Source organism: Bos javanicus, chromosome 8, assembly GCF_032452875.1.
Source record: "Bos javanicus breed banteng chromosome 8, ARS-OSU_banteng_1.0, whole genome shotgun sequence".
Classification (NCBI taxonomy): Eukaryota; Metazoa; Chordata; class Mammalia; order Artiodactyla; family Bovidae; genus Bos; species Bos javanicus.
The window spans coordinates 106,497,182-106,518,118 of NC_083875.1; the positions used below are offsets into that span (position 1 = coordinate 106,497,182).

A 20,937-nucleotide genomic window follows, 5' to 3' on the forward strand; every position below is an offset into this window, starting at 1 on the left:
ATTGTGTCCCCCCCCCCCAAAAAAAAAGATATACTGAAATCCTGCTGCTGCTGCTGCTAAGTCGCTTCAGTCGTGTCCGACTCTGTGCGACCCCATAGATGGAAGCCCACCAGGCTCCCCCGTCCCTAACCTCCAGAATGTCAGTATATGACTATTTAAAAATAAGGTTGTTGCAGAGGAATTAGTTAAGATGAAGTCACCCTGGAGTTTTAATTGGGCAACGTGGAGATCATAATCTAATAGGACAGGTGTCCCTATAAGAAGATACAGATGTGAATGAAAAATGTTGCCTGCTGCATCAGTAGACAAAGGATATTGCAGCCATCAGGTCAGCAGTTGTTGCTGACCACCTCCAACTAAAGACCCTGAGGGGATTCAGGATAGAGAAAAGCAGGCTACTGGCCCTAGACAGGTCAGGTGCAAATCGAAGGAATGCTTTCAATGAACCCAGATTCTCATATCTTCTCATACATAAAAGAGCAGTAAATTCACTAACTCAAAACTCAGGTTTTCTTTAACCATAATCTTTTGATGTTCCAACTATCTGGATTTTGTTGCAAAGCTACTATCTATCCTGGTTCCTCCCTTACTTCTTGTGAGCAGCCCTCAGAGCTATCAGAGACACTGTCTTCTGAGCTTCAGTCCTCAGATTGTCGGCCAAGTAAAATAAAATTCTCAACTTTTAGGCTGTGCTTTTTTTTTTTTTTTTCCAGTCAACAGAGATCCACACAAAGAGAATGCCATGTAAAGACAGAGACACACAGGGGGAAAAAAATGACCATATGCAGCTGGAGGCTGAGACTGGAGTTTTGTTACCATGAACTAAGGAACACCTGGGGTCACCAGAAGCTGGAAGAGAAATGTGAGGCTTCTCCCTAGAGAGTTCAGAGAACGTCTTGCCCCACTGCCACATTGATTTCAGACTTCTAGCCTCCGGAACAGTGAGGGAATACATTTCCCTGTTTCACCCCACCCAGTCTGTGACTCTCTGTTACAACAGGCCAAGGAAACTGATACAAGTGGTATGAATGTTAAATGGAAAAAAAAAAAGTTATGGTAAAATGCTGAATAAAGTACTCCACATACAGTATTTTTAAAATGTCTCTGTATGTGGAAAACTAATAATGTGTCAAGGATATGCAAAGCCAGAAGATTAAAATAAATGCATTTCCCTAGGGTGTTTATTTTACTTAGAGATTTTTGTGGGAAGCAAGGTAATTAACTTGTGAGTAATTTAAACATTTTTTTAAGGCAAACAGTTTCTTTTTTGTTTATTTTGTTTTTTTTTTTTAAGAGAAAAGAAAGGTTTTTGTTGTTTGCTTTTCGAACACATAATTGGATTACACCCCCAGACTGTCAGGAGTACCATTGGCTCTTCTCTATGATAGGGGAAGTTCAGTTCAGTTCAGCCGCTCAGTCATGTCCAACTCTTTGCGACCCCATGAATGGCAGCATGCCAGGCCTCCCTGTCCATCACCAACTCCCAGAGTTCACCCAAACTCATGTCCATTGAGTCGGTGATGCCATCCAGCCATCTCATCCTCTGTCGTCCCCTTCTCCTCCTGCCCCCAATCCCTCCCAGCATCAGAGTCTTTTCCAGTGAGTCAATTCTTCGCATGAGGTGGCCAAAGTATTGGAGTTTTAGCTTTAGCACCACTCCTTCGAAAGAACACCCAGGATGATAGGGGAAAGGTCAGTATAAAAATAGGATGAGTCCTGAATTGAGACTATGGCTTATAACTGTGATTTTCATCAAATAGGGTGCTAACTCCCCACCTGGTCTAAGGAGGAGGTATAGGTGAGGTCTCAACTCTCCCATCTTCCCTACCTGCAACACAGTGGCTTAGAGAGGCCCCTTCTCATTCTGGTGAAACCCGCTGCACTAAGTCTCCAACAGAAACCCAGGGCTGAGGGCAGTCCCTCATTTTCACTGGCAATGCTGCTCAGAAAAGCTCACCTGAGTGTCTTTGCCTTAGTAGGACCAAGCTCCATGGTCATGACAAGCAACTGCCCCGCTTTCCTTGAATAATTGAGAAATGGAATGTGTGCTTAGTTGCTCAGTTGTGTCCAACACTTTGAGACCCCATGAACTGTAGCCCACCAGGCTCCTCTGTCCATGGGATTCTCCAGGCAAGAATACTGGAGTGGGTAGCCAAGTCCTCCTCCAGGGCATCTTCCCAACCCAGGAATCAAACCAGGTCTCCTGCATTGCAAACAGATTCTTAAGGTCTGACCCACCAGGGAAACTTGAGAAATGGAATATCGCCTGCCGTATCAGTAAACAAGGATGTCACAGTTATCGGTGATTGCAGCCCTCCAATAGGAGTTGGTGAGCCCTAAGGGCACTCAGGAAGGAGAAGAATACCTGCCCACAGGGAGGTCTGGCGTGCTGCGAGTCATGGGGTTGCAAAGAGTCGGACACAACTGAGCGACTGAACTGACTGAAGATCCATCAGGCTGCAGTCACTCCCTACAGTGAGCCCCAAGAGAGCTCAGGATGTGAAACACAGGATACTGGCTTGATAGCGGAGATGCACACGAAAAGGGTGATTTCAGTGAGTTCAGACTCTTGCATCTTCCCAGGCTGCTGCTTTGTTTTGGTTTGGTTTAGTCACCTGGTCCTGACTGATTCTTTGTGACCCCATGGACTCATGCAAGCCCACCAGGATCTTCTGTCCATGGCATTCTCCAGGTAAGAATACTGTAGTGGGTTGCCATTTCCCTCTCCATACCATGCATAGAAAAGCTCTAAATTCCTTAACGTGGGATATCTGGTTTTCTTTCATTGCCAATAATCTTTTGATGTTCAGACTACCTGCCCTTTGCTGTAAAACTTCTATATAACCTGGTTCTTCCTCTCCCCTCTTAGAGGAAGTTCATTCAGGATCTCTTGAGATACTGTCTCCTGGGCCTGAAGTCCTAAAAGTCTCCACCAAATAAAATACAGCTCTCAATTTTTAGGTTGTGAATATTTTTAAAGTTGACATTTCTAAATATCACTTCTCCTCTCTTTTGAGGCTTAAAAACAAAACTTAATAAAATAGAAAGATAGCTGGTCTGGGTAGTCTTTGGACAGAGGTTTATAGCATGGCATGGGTCTAACTGACCTGGGTTTGTACTCCTTTCCAGAAGGTGACTGTAGACAAGTCATTTAATCTTGCTGAGCATCGGTTGCTTCTTTTGTAAGATAAAGTAACTGATGCCTACTTGAATCATTGTTTAGAAGATTAATTCTGACATAGGAGAACGTCTATGGAGTGCCTGGTATATTGCTGCTGTTCATAAAACAGTCCATTCTTATCCGATTGACCCCACTCAGTTATTTTGCAGCTAAAATAACTCTAGGTTAGACGGGATGTGATTTGCCTAAGGTCACATTTCTGAGTCTGACTCACTCAGCAACTTCTACGTTCTGGACACAGTGCTAACAGATACGACAACAAACAGGCATTGTCCTTCAGGGAGATCACAGCGGACTGGTGACAATCGCAGGGAAGTGGGTAATTAAAGCCCAACCTGGTATATGCTTTGTGAGAAATCATCAACTTGCAATTACTTGCTGAGCATGCTGTGAGCATACCCTTAATTAAATGCAAACCACCATATATTAATAACCTCCGTTAATCCCACAGCAAACCTCATTTTCACTTAGAAATAAAGAAATGGGCAGAGAGATTAATCATGGTTAAGAGAGGCAGGGTTCTCAGAATCAGGTTCCAATCTGGGCTTAATGCTTATGAGTATGGGGCCGTGTTACTTTAATCACCTGGGCATCAGTTGTTTACCTCACAGGGTCATTGGGAAGATTAAGTGAACTGTGCATGTGAAGGGTTTGATGGCAGCACGACACTTAGGTTACTGTTTGTGGTTGTTGCTTTGTCATTGTGAAGAGTCACTTTACCTACCCTGGATATCAAATCCAAGTCCATCCTCCTTCCAACCTCTTCCTATTCCTAAGCTATACTGTATAGTCACCCACAGGAACCTGTGGTGGTGGTGGTAGTGGTTTACTTGCTAAGTCGTGTCTGACTCTTGCAACCCCATGGACTGTAGCCCAAATCTCTGAACCTGAGATCTCCCAGGCTAGAATACTGGAGTGGGTTGCCATTTCCTTCTCCAGGGGATTCGTCAGGGTATCCTCCGAACCCAGGGATTGAACCTGTCTCTCCTGCATGGCAGGGGGAGTTTTTACCGCTGAGCTGCCAGGGATTGTAGCTGACCCCAAACTCTCCAGGGGCTACAGGTCCTCACCAGCCAACAGGCTAGACCATCTCTCACCTGTGAAGATGCTTACCTTTCCTGGCTGCCCCAAAACTAGACTTGGGTTTAGGCTCCGGGGAAGCTTCAATCTGCAGGGATAGATTGCAGAGAGTGTTCCTACGTCTACCTCCCCTGTCAGCCTCCCAGCTGAGCAGGAGTAGGAATCCTTCATAAAGGCAATTTGCTCATCATATAAGCTTATCTGTAGGCTGCACTGTATATCACCGGGAGAAGAGCCCAGAAGCACTATGGTTGTAAACGCAGCCAGGTTCTGTGCTTGCCCCAGAGTGAACGTGTGAACGTTGTGGTCTTTCCTTGGCCCATTTCTCAGATGGCAAAGCTGAGGTGGAGAGAGGTCTTCTGAGAGATGCCAAGCCTTGGTTGAGGACCACTCCTGGAGGCTACGGTTTAGCGAAGGGGTTGACACAGACTGCACTCAGAAACACGAGTTCCGGTTTAGCTCCCGACTTGCTGAGTGAACTTGGGCCTCGGTTTCTTCAACCATACAACGGAGACAGAAAACTGAAATACGTGTCCTCAAGACACCTAGTTCTTTGCGGAGGGTTAGCTCACCGTTACCTGACCGTTGGGCCGCGAGCTCAGGTCCGCCCGCCTACAACCCCCAGCATGCCTTGAGGTGGGCGGGTCGAGGTGACGGACAGGCAGCTCTACGAATTGGCGCCCGCCAAGAGGCCCACGTTGGCGCGTGCGCAGAGGGCGGCGGGCCGGTGGGCTGGCAGCTGCGGACGCGTCGGAGCAGCGGGCGGTCAGGTAGGGGGCGGGATGGAGGGTGGGGGATGCGGGACCGCGGCCGGAGTCGCGGGCGGTGGCCGAGCGGCGCGACGGTGGGCTGTGACGGCGTGCAGCTGTCGGTCCAGGCCAGAATGGCAGAGCCTGGGGGACCGGATCTGAGGGGCAGGACCGTGGTGGGTGTATGTGGGGAGGGGCGCCGGGGGTGGGTTGCTAGAGGCAGGCTCGGGGCGAACTCGCGGGGGCTGAGGAGCTCGGAGGAGATGCAGCCCGGAAGGGGAGCGAGGGGTTCCGAGATTCGCGGTGCAGCATCTCGGGAGGTATGAGGTAATGTGGGGCCCTGAGGGGAGACGGGTGCAGCATCTGAGAGATGGGAGGGGACCCGAGGGCCCTGGAAGGATCAAGGGTGCAGAAGCTCGGCAGTATGAAGGGACTGGGGAGCCTCGATGAGATTCGGGGTGCAGAATCTCAGGTGATTTGAGAGAGTCTGGGGGCAGTAGGCTTTGAGCGGGGTGAGATCTGAGGTCAGAGGGAGCAGAGTCCGGGGCTAGTCTAATTGCCGAGAAGGAAGCGTTTTCCCCGAGTGGAATCTGAGGAAGATCGAGGGGCTGAGTTCTTCAGGGGATCAGCGAGAAGCAAGGTCTCTTCAGCAGGAAGCCTGAGGTTTGAAGCGACACATGGCATGGGTGGGGAAAAGAAGGAGCAAGGCTTGGTGGTGGGGGCGGGAAGGGGGGCTGGGTCCCTGATGGCACCCAGAGGGTGGGGGCTCAGATTGAGGCAGAGCACAGATCTGAGGTGTGGGATTGGGTGTTTAACTGCGATGCAGGGCTGAAGGCTGCAGCGACTTGGAAATAGATGAAAGGATCTTTGTCTGGGGATTCCAGGACACATGAGGGAGGAGTTGGTGGGGGTTGCAGTGAAGACCCCCAAAGGCTGGGATTCTTAGGAGAGTTGAGAACAAGATTTAGCAAGGGTGGAACGGTGGGGTGGATAGGTACTGGCTGGTCTGTAGAATTAAGAGACTGAATAGAGTTATGGGTTGGTGTCTTGGATTGCCAAAGGAATTTTCCTGAAGTCTCTGCATAGGAAGCACAGGGAGTTCTGGGGACCCAAAGACCTAGAAGCAATGTATGAAACTGTCTATGAGTGTGTCAAGTTTCGCAGAGTGCAGGGATTCAGCAAGGAAGTCGTCACCCCTTACAATCAGGACTCCTAATGGAACCTGAGTTTCCCTGCAAGGGGCAGACTCTCCCTCACTTGTTAACCAGACATCTCTCATTATGTGTGTCAGCTGGTAAAGAATCCGCCTGCAATGCGGGAGGCCAGGGTTCGATCCCTGGGTTGGGAAGATCCCCTGGAGAAGGGAAAGGCTTCTGGAGAATTCCATGGACTGTATAGTTGATGGGGTCGCAAAGAGTTGGACATGACTGAGTGACTTTCACTTCACCTCATCATGAGGCAGCCTTGGTGTGACTACTCATTCCACTCTGAACGCGGACCCACTGAAAATGGTTGGCTTCAGAGGAAAAGAGAATGGCCAGTCATAAAGCAGGAGACTATTCAAGGTCATCTGCCTAAGCTCCTCTTTGTGTGTCCCTCCAAGCTGTGGTGACAGAGTATTCGAGACCTCCAGGGAATGAGGAACCTGAGGTCAGGTCTTATCTTCCTTATCAGTTATATAAGTAGATAGAATTAATTCTACAGAAGGTGCATAACAGTGGCTCTGTGAATGAGGTATTTGAACTGGGAGACAAGAAAAAAGGATATCAGAAGCATTGAGCATTTAGTCTTGTGCCAAGTTCTAAAGAAATGGTTCCTAACTGGCAGTGGTTTTGTCCCCCAGGGGGCATCGGGCAATGTCTGGACACATTCTTGGTTGTCACAATTGGGGTGTGGAGTACCAGCGGCCCCTAATAGGCAGACACCAGGAATACTATTAAACATCCTACAGAGCACTGAACAGCCTCCACAACAAAAGAAGTATCCAGCCCAAAATGTCAACAGTGCCAAAGCCGAGGAACTCTGCTCTAGAGTCACATATCCTGGATTCAGATCTCGGCTCTATCTCTTCCTGATTGTGTGGTCTTGAGTGAGTTACTTAAACTCCCCATGCTTGGCTCTTCATCTGTAAAACGGGTTTAGTAACAGGACCTATGTCATAGATTACTATGATGGTAATTTATAAGAAAGTAAATTAGAATGCTTAGTGTCTGGTGCATAGTGAATGCATAGTGATTTAGTAGTTTTTAACTTTCATATCTGCTTTCTTTACTCAGTTTTCATAACGGCCCTACTAAGCAAGCTACAGTATTCAGTTTTACATGTAAGGAAACTAAGACTAAGGCAGTGACTTGTCCAAGGTTCCATAGCTAGAGAGAGCAAAAACAGGCTCATATTCAGATCTCTGTAACCTGGTATATTCTCTCTTTGCTTGCTTTTTCTTTGCTGGGACCTGCTCAGTCTTACTATATCTATCTCAGCCCATTCCTCTTTCATGAAAGGACTGCCCAGTCTGTGTCACTATCAAATTAAACTCTAAAGGGAATAAATCCATCTGACTAGGTAGGGAGTAGCCCTGGACTTTGTTCTTGATTTGCTCTTAGACCAGGACCCGTGGGTGCATAAGGGGAGGAGCTTATTGTTGGCAGACAGGATGAGGTGCAAGAAACTAGAGGATGAGGTACGGAGGCCATTGGCTAGAAAAATCACTTCATAGCAGGGGCCGAGGCTGATGGCACCCATACTCTGGAAAGTAACTCCTGTTCTGAATGAACTCTCGTGGGCTTCTTTCCCTTGGGACAGAATAACGACATCTGCTCTGTCAGCTCGAGGACAAGCTGCAGTTCAGAAACAGGGTAGGACCGCATTGGAAGACCGGAGACTCAGCTGGAATATCCGTGCAAACCCCTAGTGAAGATGTGTCATGGAAACTGAGTCAGGCCGGGAATCAGAGATCTGAAGTTCAAAATCCTTCCTCTGCTGCTAATTCACTAGGTGTTCATGGGCAAGTACTTGCTCTTATCAACATCAATCTATTGAAAACAAAAATAACTACCATTTATTGGGTGTGCATTGTCTCAGTTAATCCTGCCGATGGTCTTACTAACAATCCAGGTGCTATTCTACATTTTACAGATGAAAAAAACGAACAGCTTGAATGATTTACCCAAGGCTCCATACCATATTGCAAAGCAGGGATGTGAGTCCAGATCTATCTGACTTACAAGTTACATTATACTAGTTTTAGTAGGAAGGTGTTTCCAAAACTTAAGAGCCCTCTGGAGAGTGGTTGGTGGTCAAGCGTTTCCCAGGCCCTTGAAATGGATCTTTGTTCGTGCATACTGACGTGCTGCCTCTGTGACTCTACCTCCCTTAGTTCCTTCGAGTAGCATAGGCAGATTTAAGTGTCTTTACCAACCTCGGAGCCAGAGTGCCTAGAGCTAATGGTAGTGTCATCAGCTAGAAAACTGTAATACATCTTTTGAATAGGTGTGCTTTTTATGGCTGGGAGTTGACACACCTGGATGTGAATCTTAGTTTCTGCCGCTTAGTAGCTTTGAGACCTTGGGCAGGTTGCTTTTCTTTGAGCCTCGTTTCCTTATTTAAAAAGAGGAATAACACATATGTCACATAGTGATGACAAGAGGTAATTTGTAAAAAGTGCCTGACTTTCAGTGAATGGTGCTTTGAGAGCTAGCAATTATGAGAGGAAGCTGATGCCAGAAGGGGACTGAGTGTAGCTTTGCCAAATCTGTGAACCTAAGCAGCCCCCTCCGGTCTCCCCCAAATTCCCCTCCCCTCCTGTACCTTTCCCAGGATCCGCTTCCTGATCCTTTCATCAAAATCTCATGATTAAATGGGTGTGTGTTATATACAGAGAAAGGAGCTCAGAGTTGAGTGGGTTGAGATGAATTGGTAGTTGCCCGAAAAGACTGCTGACTTTCCCCTTGTCCTATATTCCTTGCGTCACCCGAAGATGCAGAAATCCTTTCTCAGTCCTACAGTTTTGGAGGACAGTAAGACAAACAAGTGTTTTTCCAGCAGACTCCATTATTGATTTAACCTGCCTTTGACCTGCTGTAACTAGAGTTTTCTTTCCCACAGACATGTCCTCCTGGGTGGTTTTGTGTGTCCCAGACAGGTGCAGCTGTGGGGTCATGCTTGCATTTCCCTATAAGTACCTACTTGTGGAGTTTATCTTAGCTCTTGGCAGGTACCTTAAGTGCCCTGAGTAATCTGACATTCAGAATCCCTTCCCCGCTACAGAACTGGGTGAGTGTCGGATGAACACCTCACTGAATTTCTTAACATCAGCCCTGCTAGCCCCTCCTGGAGAGTGACCGTTATGCACTTGATAGGCACTCAATTCAAGCTGGAGGAATAAATAAGGTTTATAAAGCTGTCATGAAATGTGAAAGTCTTGCAAAAAATCCAAACCAGGGGAGCATATCAGTAATAGGATGAACTTTCATGTCCTGTCAGAGAAAGTGCAGGTAGTTTCACATGTTTTCTAGTTTCTACGTGAAGAGCTCTGTTCCTGTCTATTTTTGCTCAAAATTGTATCCCCAGTGTTTTCATGGAGCTGGACTCATAGTATGTGCTCAATGAAGATCTGTTGTTTAATTAATTGCTTAAAGTCCTCCAGTTTTGTTCATAGCCTAAGTCCCCCAAGGGGCTAACAGAAGTATAGGGAATAGACACTATCTCATGGTAGGGATTCAAGCATTGGGTGGAGATTTGAAGGTCATCTCTAATCCTTTGATTCTGAGATCAGTGAAAACAATCTCCAGAGAAAGTTCAGAATTTTAATTTTTGAAATGTATTATCCGATGTCTTGGGTACTGTCGCCTTTTGAAAAGTGCCTATTCATTCCTTCTCATTGGCTGGCAGCCACTGCCGCTGCTCCTGCTACTACTAAAAAACTATTATTTATTGCATAGTTAATTGTGTACCCCTCTTGGTATTTTCTGCACAAGAGAAGCTGTGAATTCACATGCCCATCAGTTTCTGACATGGATAGTGTCCTCAAATCAAATTCCTTCAGAGCTGAACAGTTCATTAGCAATCTTTATGTGCCTTTATCGGAGAAGGCGATGGCACCCCACTCCAGTACTCTTGCCTGGAAAATCCCATGGACGGAGGAGCCTGGTAGGCTGCAGTCCATGGGGTCGCTGAGGGTCGGACACACTGAGTGACTTCACTTTCACTTTTCACTTTCATGCATTGGAGAAGGAAATGGCAACCCACTCCAGTGTTCTTGCCTGGAGAATCCCAGGGACGGGGGAGCCTCGTGGGCTGCCGTCTATGGGGTCACACAGAGTTGGACACGACTGAAGTGACTTAGCAGCAGCAGCAGCAGCAGTATGTGCCTTTATATGCCATAAGAGTAAAGAGTCTTCATCCTTTCCAATGCAGTTTGTAAACTGAATGCTTTGCTCATCCTGGTACTAATGTTAATAGTGTTCTGATTGTTATTAAAATTATGATACAGAGCAATTTTTCTCTGCATATCTGCCAGTTTCCAGGCTAAACACTTTATATGCATTATCCCTAATTATCACAATAAACTGCTTATAAAGCAAGAAAACAGGTTTAGTAAGGTTAAATAACTTGCCTCCTGGCCCACAACTTGTAAATGACATGCTGATTTGATCCCAGTTCTGTCTGACTTCAAGATTCATGGGTTTTTGTTATTATTCTGCTCCCAAATTCATGGACTGGGAAAGGCTAGTGGTGTCAAAAGCAGCCAGGGTTTGACTACAGAATTTTCCTGAGTCTTAGGGCAGCTGGAACAAAAACAGCTTAAGGGGTGGATTCTCATCTGGTGCTGAATCAGAGCTAGGCTAATATCACTATGAAGTGCACAGTATGAATCAAGAGATCAAAGAAATTAGTCGGGGGCTGGGGTAAGCTGAGGTGAGATGAAGTGACAGTGATGGGTCAGGAGCTGACAGTACAAAGTGCACAACGGGAAATGCATTTGTAGTACCAGGAAGGCAGCCAGAATTATAAATAACAGGTTGAGGGTTTGTTCTGATTGGTTTTAGATTTCACAGCTGGCAGAAAATGGGCAGCTAACTTAAAGACTTGGGATGATAAGATAGTTCCTTTCACAGGTACATCTTTTCAAGGGAAATTGAGTTCAAATTGACTTCCCATCTGAATTCCTTTTGGTTTTAACCAGGTGTATCCTTCTGGAAGAGAGGAGCTGTATCTGCATGTCACATAGCTGCGTATCAGATGAGGGTCCTGCTGAAAGCAGTGTTCTCAAGTTCCCAAGACATGGCTCAGGCCTTTTTCAGGTCTGAGGCTATCTCCATGCCTGATGCTTTACTGATGGGACTTCATGCTTCCTGGCAAAGCATGGCAGCTTTAGGAAAGGAATCCTTGACGTTCTCTTCTGCCTCAGAGAGCCTGGTGGAGCTGCAGACAGCTGAGATATTTTGGGACATAGACGTGGGCATAGTAAATTCATTTTTTTAAGTGGATGGCTTGAAGAGGGAGGCAGGAAGCTTTTTAATTGAAGGAGGTGGTATGATATTTCAGAAAACTGGAGAAAGAATGTGCTGGTATTTTTACAAGTTGGCAGACTTGTTTAATTAGCTGACTGCAGTGCCAGTTCTGAGAAGAACAGACGTCCCCGTGCATTGTGAGGTAACATGCTCTGGATCCAGATACCAAATGTTGCCCTCAGTCTGCTGTCCCAGGTGATGAGAGAGAGAGCTGAAGCTATTGGTTTAGAATTGAGGATGTCTGCATGGATCCTGAGTTGAGGTTTCTATCCATATTTCTATATTATTGCACCCAGACCCATGACATTTAAGTCTTTAGCATTCCCAGCTTCAGATGTTCACATGAGACCTTTTAGGTTCATGACAGGTGGTAATGTGTTATTTTTGTTGAGGCATGGATTTGAGTTGTAATAGGTTGCCAGGCTGGTGTGTGGGAGTGGGTCACTCAATTAATAAGTCAATCTAACCCACTCTATGGCAGCTAAATCTCATTCTTTATTAATTGTGGAGAAAATTATACGCTATAAGGCAGCATTTCTGAGAGCATGGTCCAGAGACCAATGTTAGTAAGTGTTACGTGACACGAAAAGAAAAAGCTTGAAGTAATGTTGGGTTAAACAAAGGTATCGGTTCTGTATGCTTCCCCCATGTTTGTACCATGTGACCCTGAGCGTTTTTCTGAGCCTTAGCTTCTTCATCTGTAAAATATGGTAATAAAAATAGTATCTGCATCCCAGGGTCATTATGAAGATTAAATGAGATTAAGTGTATGGAGCATCTGGGCCTTCCCAGGTGGCACAGTGGTAACAAATCTGCCTGCCAATGCAGGAGACGCAGGTTCGATCCCTGGGTTGGGAAGATCCCTTAAAGGAGGAAATAGCAACCAGCTCCAGTGTTCTCGCAGGGAAAGTTCTATGGACAGAGGAACCTGGTGAGCTATAGCCCATGGGGTCACAGAGTCAGACATGACTGAGCGCCTGGGTGCACACAGATAATGGAGCATCTAGCCTGATGTCTAGCATATAGTAGGCACTAGATGTATACTCTGTCTCTTCCAGTAGAAGGAAAATGGGATTTCAGGGAGGTTGGATAGACCTTAGACAAATGGTTCATGGCCGCTCCTAAATATCTGTCAGACTGTGATGCAAAGCTAAATACGGGGGACAATTTGTAATACATATTTCCACACAGACTATGGGTGGAGAAGGAATTGATGCCATTTGCAAAGCTTTCCTCAGCTTGCTGCATTGCCTTTAAAACCAGGCTAGCTTCTCCTCTTCCTCCTCCTGCTCCTTGACGGTTGACCATCTGCAGATCACAAGACTGCACAGGTGCAGCTGTAGGATTTGCATTTAAGAAGGGCTGGATTTATCCTTGTGCTTCACCTTGCTGGAATTATTCATTCTACTTTTGGGGTATAAATTGACACTGACATAAGGCTGCAGAGCACTGGGATGTCTGTGGTTCTACTTCTTGAGCATATGTGGATGGAGGAGGGTGGGAGAATTCATGGCATGTACTGCTTGGGGGGTGGGGTGGGGGTGTGTTTCAGACCAAAAATAAACTGTCCTGATAAGGCACTACCATTTCTCAGATCATCCGGGCTTGAGTCTCTGGCCTTCTTGGCTCCACCTCTTCCCACCCCAGTCCACTGGGCTAACAAATCTTAGTGATCGTACTTATGCATATTGCTCAAAGTCATCTTCTTTCGATTTCCACAACCTGCTCCCTAGTTCAGGCTGCCCGGAACCTTTGCCAGGCAGTTTTGCAGTATCTTCCAAACTAGTTTCTCTCCCTTTTCCCCGACTCCATTCAACCTATGATCATATCAGTTCCCTGCTCCAAAACATGCACTGTTTCTCTATGTCCATCAGAAGGAAGTTCCACGGTCTCATTTTGACTCTGAAAACTCCTTATAATCATTCCCCAGTCTGCCCTTCCACGCCAGTCAGCGACTGAATGAGTGATGGTCACGATCCACTACATGTTTCTTGAGTGAATGAACTCACAGAGGCAGGGGAATAATGCCTTCTTTTTCTCTTTAGCAGGGTTTGTCTCTCCAGAGCATGAACGCTCAGCCGTTCAGTCCCGGGTGGTGCTAGCAGGCCCCTTGGAAAGAATAGTCATGGCCGCGGCCGCAGCCTCTCACCTGAACCTGGACGCGCTACGGGAAGTGCTGGAATGCCCCATCTGCCTGGAGTCCTTCACGGAGGAGCAGCTGCGGCCCAAACTCCTGCACTGCGGCCACACCATCTGCTGCCGGTGCCTGGAGAAGCTCCTGGCCAGCAGCATCAACGGCGTCCGCTGTCCCTTTTGCAGCAAGATCACCCTCATCACCAGCCTGGCCCAGCTGACCGATAACCTGACGGTGCTGAAGATCATCGACAAGACGGGGCTCAGTGAGGCGGTGGGGCTGCTCATGTGCCGCTCCTGCGGACGGCGGCTGCCGCGGCAGTTGTGCCGCAGCTGCGGTGTGGTGGTGTGCGAGCCGTGCCGGGAGGCGGAGCACCCACCGCCCGGGCACTGCACGCTCCCAGTCAAAGAAGCCGCGGAGGAGCGGCGGCAGGACTTCGGCCGGAAGTTGGCGCGTCTGCGGGAGCTCACGGGAGAGCTGCAGCGGCGGAAGGTGGCCTTGGAAGGCGTCTCCAAGGACCTTCAGGCCCGGTATAAGGCAGTCCTCCAGGAGTACGGGCACGAGGAACGCAGGGTCCAGGAAGAGCTGGCTCGCTCCCGGAAGTTCTTCACGGGCTCGGTGGCCGAGGTGGAGAAGTCCAACAGTCAGGTGGTGGAGGAGCAGAGCTACCTGCTGAACGTCGCCGAGGTGCAGGCTGTGTCCCGCTGCGACTACTTCCTGGCCAAGATCAAGCAGGCCGACGTGGCGCTCCTCGAAGAGGCGGCCGACGAGGAGGAGCCCGAGCTCACGGCCAGCTTGCCCCGGGAGCTCACCCTACAGGACGTGGAGCTCCTCAAGGTCGGCCACGTCGGCCCCCTCCAGATCGGGCAGGCGGTCAAGAAGCCCCGGACGGTCAACATGGAAGACTCGTGGGCCATGGAGGCGGCGGCCTCTGCAGCCCCTTCCTCAGTTACCTTTAGAGAGATGGACGTGAGCCCCGAGGACATGGGGGCCAGCCCGAGGGCCTCGCCTGCCAAGCAGCGGGGTTCCGACCCGGCCACCAACATCCAGCAGTGCCTCTTTCTCAGGAAGATGGGGGCCAAAGGCAGCACCCCGGGCATGTTCAACCTCCCGGTCAGTCTTTACGTGACCAGTCAAGGCGAGGTGCTGGTTGCTGACCGCGGCAACTACCGCATACAAGTCTTTACCCGCAAAGGCTTTCTGAAGGAAATCCGCCGCAGCTCCAGCGCCATGGATAGCTTTGTGCTGAGCTTCTTTGGGGCCGACCCGCCCAACCTCACTCCTCTGTCAGTGGCCATGAACTGCCACGGGCTGATCGGCGTGACTGACAGCTACGACAACTCGCTCAAGGTGTACACCTTGGACGGCCACTGCGTGGCCTGTCACCGCAGCCAGCTGAGCAAACCCTGGGGCATCACAGCCCTCCCGTCCGGCCAGTTTGTGGTGACTGACGTGGAAGGTGGGAAGCTCTGGTGCTTCACGGTTGACCGGGGCGCGGGGGTGGTCAAATACAGCTGCCTCTGCAGCGCCGTGCGGCCGAAGTTTGTCGCCTGTGATGCTGAAGGCACAGTCTACTTCACCCAGGGCCTGGGTCTCAACCTGGAGAACTGGCAGAACGAGCACCACCTGGAGGGCGGCTTCTCCATCGGCTCCGTGGGCCCCGACGGGCAGCTGGGGCGCCAGATCAGCCACTTCTTCTCGGAGAACGAGGATTTCCGCTGCATCACAGGCATGTGTGTGGACGCCCGTGGTGATCTCATCGTGGCTGACAGCAGTCGCAAGGAAATCCTCCACTTCCCCAAGGGTGGGGGCTACAGTGTCCTTATTCGAGAGGGGCTCACCTGTCCGGTGGGCATTGCCCTCACTCCAAAGGGGCAGCTGCTGGTCCTGGACTGTTGGGATCATTGTATCAAGATTTACAGCTACCATCTGAGAAGATACTCTACCCCTTAGGGGCTGGGGAATATCCGTTTCTTCTGCTCCCTTATCTCTTGGTTGTTGGCAACACTGTAGAATAGACTTGGCCTGTGTCTTGACTCCAACTGGCTAGTCCTAGAAGTTTAGAAGCTCTGACTTTTAGCATTGTTGTTGTTGTTGTTTTAAATTTGTATTCTTTCCTCTCAAAGTTTAGAGCTTTAACAGATGCAGTATCCCCCATAGGACATGTGATTTGAGGTTAGCTGACGTTTGATTAGAACGTAGACCCTTCCAAGGCTCCAGTAGAGAGCCTCTGCCCCTGTATTTGAAATCGTCCCTTGTACTGAGTCCTTGTTGATTTCCCCCTCTTTTGGCTTTGGTAACTGGTCCCTTCCTGCCTTCCTGCTCTAACATGCTCCATCGGTGGCACTTTCCCTTGAACGTGCTGCATTCAGTGTGCACGCTGCAGTGGGACCTGCTTCACCTTTCCAGGACACTCAGACATCACACCCCTGTGACGTGGTGTCTCAGGTCTGACCGCCTTTACCAGTCTGAGAGACCATTCGCTTACTGCCACCATGGGAGCTCCACACTCCCCACCGGGAAGCAGTACTTTCCTGGCTCTAGGGGTTTTGCAGTATCTTGGATTGGTTTCTAATTTCAGGTGTGACCAAGAATCTAGGGCAGAAAATGGATTGACCCCCGTTGGTTGGTGTTGAAGACTTTAGCCTGGGAATCGCTTGCCTTTTAAAGGAGCACGTGGATTGGAAAAGTTATGCCAAAGCACAGGAAGATGGAAATAAAAATGCTACTATAGTCAGTAGACATTAGTGAGTAGTCTCTAGAGCGCATCCATTTTTCATATGAACCTCTATCCACTGACCTGTGGTAGGAGCTGTCTGCAGAATTGTACAACGCAGGCCAAGAAAGTGGGGAGGTGGACGCATCTCATTTTCATTACTAAAAACTGTTGGGTCCTCATTGTGCATTTTCCCCAAGTGAGTGCATGATTTTTGGTTGTGGGATTTATTTCCATCCCTCTATCAAGCATTAAATAATTGATAACTGTTTCTTCGTCACTTGTGTTCATGTCTTTTAACTGAATCTGAGATTGGGGAGGGGAGGGAAGGGATAAGCTGTGCCGTGCTGCTTTGCTTCCAGACCTGACACTGCATTTTTTGAGAGCAGTATGAATCTACCTAGGTCACCACTCAGCAAAAAGCACCATTATGTAGAGATAATCCAAAACTTACTCCCACATACATGGGTACAGAATCAGCCTTCAAGGTCTATAGTCACCAACACCATGTTCTGAACTCAGCATCCACCATCTGCTTTATCCTTAGAATTAAAGTTCATAAAAGAAACCTGTGCTTTTAGGAAGATCAGCGGTGGGTGAGGGACTTGGTGACAAGGTTCCTCAGGCTCTGGTGTTTACCAAGCAGTGTATTGTGCACTCTGGGTCCAGGGCTAACGACAAGTCAAAGAATATGCGTTGCTCGCACAGAAGCAAGATCTGCTAAGCCAAGCTACTAAAAAAAAAAAAAAATGGTAATGGCGTTGCTTTTTTGGCTTCTGTTGCTATAGCTGCCAAAGATAGGAAAGCAGCTAATTAAAATGGTGTTGGACTAGTTTGTCTTGTGCTTTACACCTGGAGAAAGCCCCGTGTTCTGATTATGAACGCGCATCTGATTTCTAAAGATTATATAATTGAGAGGAAATTGATCCAATTAAAAGTGCATCACGGATGACTCCTCCAGTTATTACAGCCACTTTATCTGTGGGGGCACCTGGCGGCAGGAGGTCTATCTCTGCTGTCAGCGGGGACTTGCTGAGGCAATAACAGTGGCCGAGGACTTTGGCGCAAGGTTTGCGACAGAGAAGTGGATATAACATTGTTGGCTGGCTTGACATGACAATGCCAGGAGTCCTCCCGCTGCCTGCACTTTGGGGAGGAAGTGCCATCACTGCTGCGTTCAACATTTAGGTGTACCCATCTCTGAACCACACTCCTGCCTTGGCCTTCAAATGCAGCCGGCTACCTGCTGATTCAGAATAGAAGTAAATATGAATGCTTGTGTTCCTTTGCTGTGATATTTTAGGTTGTGCTTGGGACAGTCAATTTTCAGTTATCTACCACATTGACTAAATTGCAGAGCACAGCCCCAAGACTCTAGTTTACTCAGTTACAGCCATTTGTGTGTGTGTGTGTGTGTGTGTGTGGTTTTCTTGATATCTGAATAAAGACAGTGATTGCTTTAATCAGATAAAGCCTCACATGTGAGTCTGTCATGTAAAACAGATTGAAAAGCAGCTATTCTGACAGAAGCAGGCTTGTGGGCCAGAAGAACAAGCCCTCCCTCGCCTAAACTCCTGGGTACAATTGCTAAACTCTTGCAACTCTACAGAACATGATCTGAAAACCACTGAACACAGCATCACTTAGCTTCCAGTTCATGTTATTGGCCATGTGGCTATGGGCAAGTCACTTAATCCTTCCTCTTACGGAAACTGATCTTTGCCTCTATGATGGGTGTAAGATGTAAAATAATGTTAAAATACCTGCTACTGTTCTTGGCATACTCAATCAGCCGAGTTGTCTTAAGAGTGGGTTTAGGTTGTTTGACCACTTCAAGTAATACCTCCCCTCTTCCCTGTTGTTACAGCTTCCTATTTCCCAACCAAAACCCTTCTCAGGCCTTTCTGCCCTCTAGCCCTAAGTCTCCAAATAAATCTGGTCACCTGTTCCTTGCTACTACTGTTCTACCTACTTCATGTTTCTGTCACTGCATAAATCCCTGTGTTGCAATTGTTTACCCATATATCTAAGCTCTACAGAAGGTCAGCTTTAATCTCTAGCTAAGAACATGTAGCATGATGCTTAACATACAGTATGTCCTCAGTTATTTAATTGGCTGTTATTTACATGACAATGTGACAGCAGGCCCTCCCGTAACCTGAGTCTTCCTAACACAACACTCTTACAATGGATGAAAGATAAAAAGAGTTTATCTGAGAGATATGTTAAAAAAAAAAAAGATAAATGACTTACAGATTCAGTAAGTCCCTGCTTTCCTTTATTGTTGTGAATGTGCTGTTTGTGAATGTCACTCAGTCGTGTCCGATTCTGCAACCGCATGGGCTGTAGCCAGCCAGGCTCCTCTGTCCATGGGATTCTCCAGGCAAGAATACTGGAGTGAGTCGCCATTTCCTTCTCCAGGGGAGCTTCCCAGCTCAGGGACCAAACACACTCCTCCTGCGTTGGCAGGTGGGTTCTTTAACCCCCGTGCCACCTGGGAAACCCCATCATTCTGAGTAATTATATAGAATTTAAAGTTTTGGAACAATGATTCCTTCCATATCTGAATATCTACTGTGAGCCTGGCACTATGCCAAATGTTCAGAAATGAAAAAAATAAAAAGTAATATTATAACTTCCTCATAAGTTATTTTATAGTCTTTCTGGAGCATTGGGAATTAAATTCCATTGCCCTGGTCTTCCTCAAAGGCCAGGGATAGGCACTATCTGAATGATGGTGAGAGTCGACCCCAATGTACTCTCCAGCCTGAGATAGTCCACAGAGGGCTACTCCATTATTCCAATCAGCAGTATAAACTTGCCTGGAGTCTTAGTGTTCCTGTGGGTAAGGCAAGTAATGCTTAAGTAGTTGTACTCTTTAATCTCATGCTAATTAATGGCCTCTTAAAAGTGAAGCGTTACCAGCTCCATAGGATGGAAACGCAAGGCACAGCCTAGTAGGAAATGCAGGGCTCTACGTTGTACCTGACTAGGCTGCTGATCTGCACTCAAGACAAGCAGCTTCTCAAGGGATCACAAAACAAATTACAGATAAGAAATAGCAGATGCCTGCATGAATGTTACAAGCAGGGCAGTAGCGAGCAAGGAGGCTGTTTAGCAAAATACTTCACATTCCAGAACTTTGGCTGTATCTTGTCAATATCATGAATATTCATGGTACCCTAAGTCTGAAGTTAAGAAGTTCTGGGATCAGCAATGCATTCCAGTGGGAAAGTCGCTGGCCTTGATCTGGATCTGAATCACAGCTCTGCCCCTGAACTAGCCATGTGACCTCGGATGAGCACCATACCTCTGCATCAGCTTGCCTATCCTTATAAAGAGAAAGTTGGATTTGATCATCACTAAAGTCTCTTTGAGTTCTATGATTTTATTTTACCAACTAGAATTGTGGTTGAGTTCCAGCCCCCACCAACACCAATGTTTTTGTGTAATTCTTTTGTGTAATTTTATCGTGTTTACATTAGAGTAGAAAGAACCTGTACCTGGTAATCCGCCCCACTATGGTTCAGTTGTTTACCCCAACTGTCGTGACCTTGGGTCTCTTGCTAACTATTGCCACTCTGTTGAGCCACTGTTTTCTCATTTTGTAGAAGGAGATGACAAGTTATGTTTTAAAGGGCTGTTGTGAGAATTAAAATATACTAATGGGACAGTATGTATAAAAGCTTCTAATTCAGAAAATGGGAGGTGCTCAGGAAATGTGATTTCCATTGTAGGGGGCAAAGACCTCCTCCCCCAACCTCCTACCTCCCATGGTGAACTGATGCAGATTTTTCAAGTTAACACTGGGGGAGATTTCAGACCTGCTCTGGTGATTCAACCGCACTGCTCAGTGTCTTAATTAAAAAGCCTATTGGAAGAAAAGTGGTATTGCCACAGGGGCAGAGGCAAAACTTTCAGAGCAATGTATCCCACTAGGAAAGCTGCACATAAAAGCTAGAGGCTAATGATTTGATTAAAGTCAGTAGGATGGCATCTTGACTCTTGGCAGAAACAAGCACGTCTACCTATCCCTCTACATGGCTAGCGTAAAGGCATTTTTCTTCCAGGTCAATATTCATTAACTCAAATAATTACAAAAATCAAAATAAGCCATAAATCTCATTGTTAGGTGGGGTAATATATTGCAGTTAAATCTTGGGCTTTGTAAGCATGCGGGGGCTGAGTTCATTCTTGTTTCCCTCACATGTTAGTTCTCTGACCATGGAGTCATTTAGCCTCTCAGCTTCAGTTTCTTCATAAATAATAAAATGATACTGTTTACTGCATTGTTCTGAAGAGATGATCGATATAAAACACTTAGCAGACTTTCTGCTTGTAAGAGTTTCATTTTGTAAACTTTAAATAGTGGAAAATATCATATTATAGTAAATTAAATGTATAAAAAGGTTACCCACATTTTTGCGACAGCAGAATCATAGGAACTGGTGAGGTAAAAATTTATTTCCCTCAAAGGAAAATTATTTAGTAACTTACTGAAATCTGGAGTGAATAAGAGTTTGATGACTGTAAGTCAAATGCATATCTTTCCTATAAAAATAAAA

The 20,937-nt window shown here is 47.2% G+C and overlaps 2 protein-coding genes across 15 annotated transcripts in view; one reads left to right on the forward strand and one right to left on the reverse strand.

Moving 5' to 3' along the window:
• The window catches only part of ASTN2 (astrotactin 2), a 1,056,817-nt gene that overhangs the window by 229,190 nt on the left and 806,690 nt on the right, over nt 1-20,937 (reverse strand). Inside the window, exon 1 of one of the 6 annotated variants that reach the window (XM_061426659.1) lies at nt 4,295-4,858. The exons of the other annotated variants lie outside the window; for them this stretch is intronic. The gene's annotated coding sequence lies outside the window, so the exon portion shown is untranslated. Of the gene's footprint in view, nt 1-4,294; nt 4,859-20,937 lie in introns of those variants that run through there. 6 annotated transcript variants of the gene reach the window in all.
• Nucleotides 4,962-16,652, forward strand: TRIM32 (tripartite motif containing 32). Of its 9 annotated transcripts, XM_061426669.1 has the most exons (3): nt 4,989-5,031; nt 13,568-15,385; nt 16,238-16,652. In XM_061426669.1, exons 2-3 carry the CDS (start codon nt 13,648-13,650, stop codon nt 16,270-16,272), a joined length of 1,773 nt encoding a protein of 590 aa, XP_061282653.1. In that variant the 5' UTR covers nt 4,989-5,031; nt 13,568-13,647; the 3' UTR covers nt 16,273-16,652. The 9 variants fall into 9 exon arrangements, with proteins under 9 accessions (XP_061282645.1, XP_061282644.1, XP_061282653.1 ...); XM_061426661.1 differs by having other exon boundaries at nt 4,962-5,031; nt 13,571-16,652; XM_061426660.1 differs by having other exon boundaries at nt 4,971-5,031; nt 13,568-16,652.

Excerpts from the sequence above, each read along its gene's own strand:
- TRIM32 (XM_061426661.1), top strand. The coding sequence starts at position 13,648 with ATGGCCGCGGCCGCAGCCTCTCACCTGAACCTGGACGCGCTACGGGAA.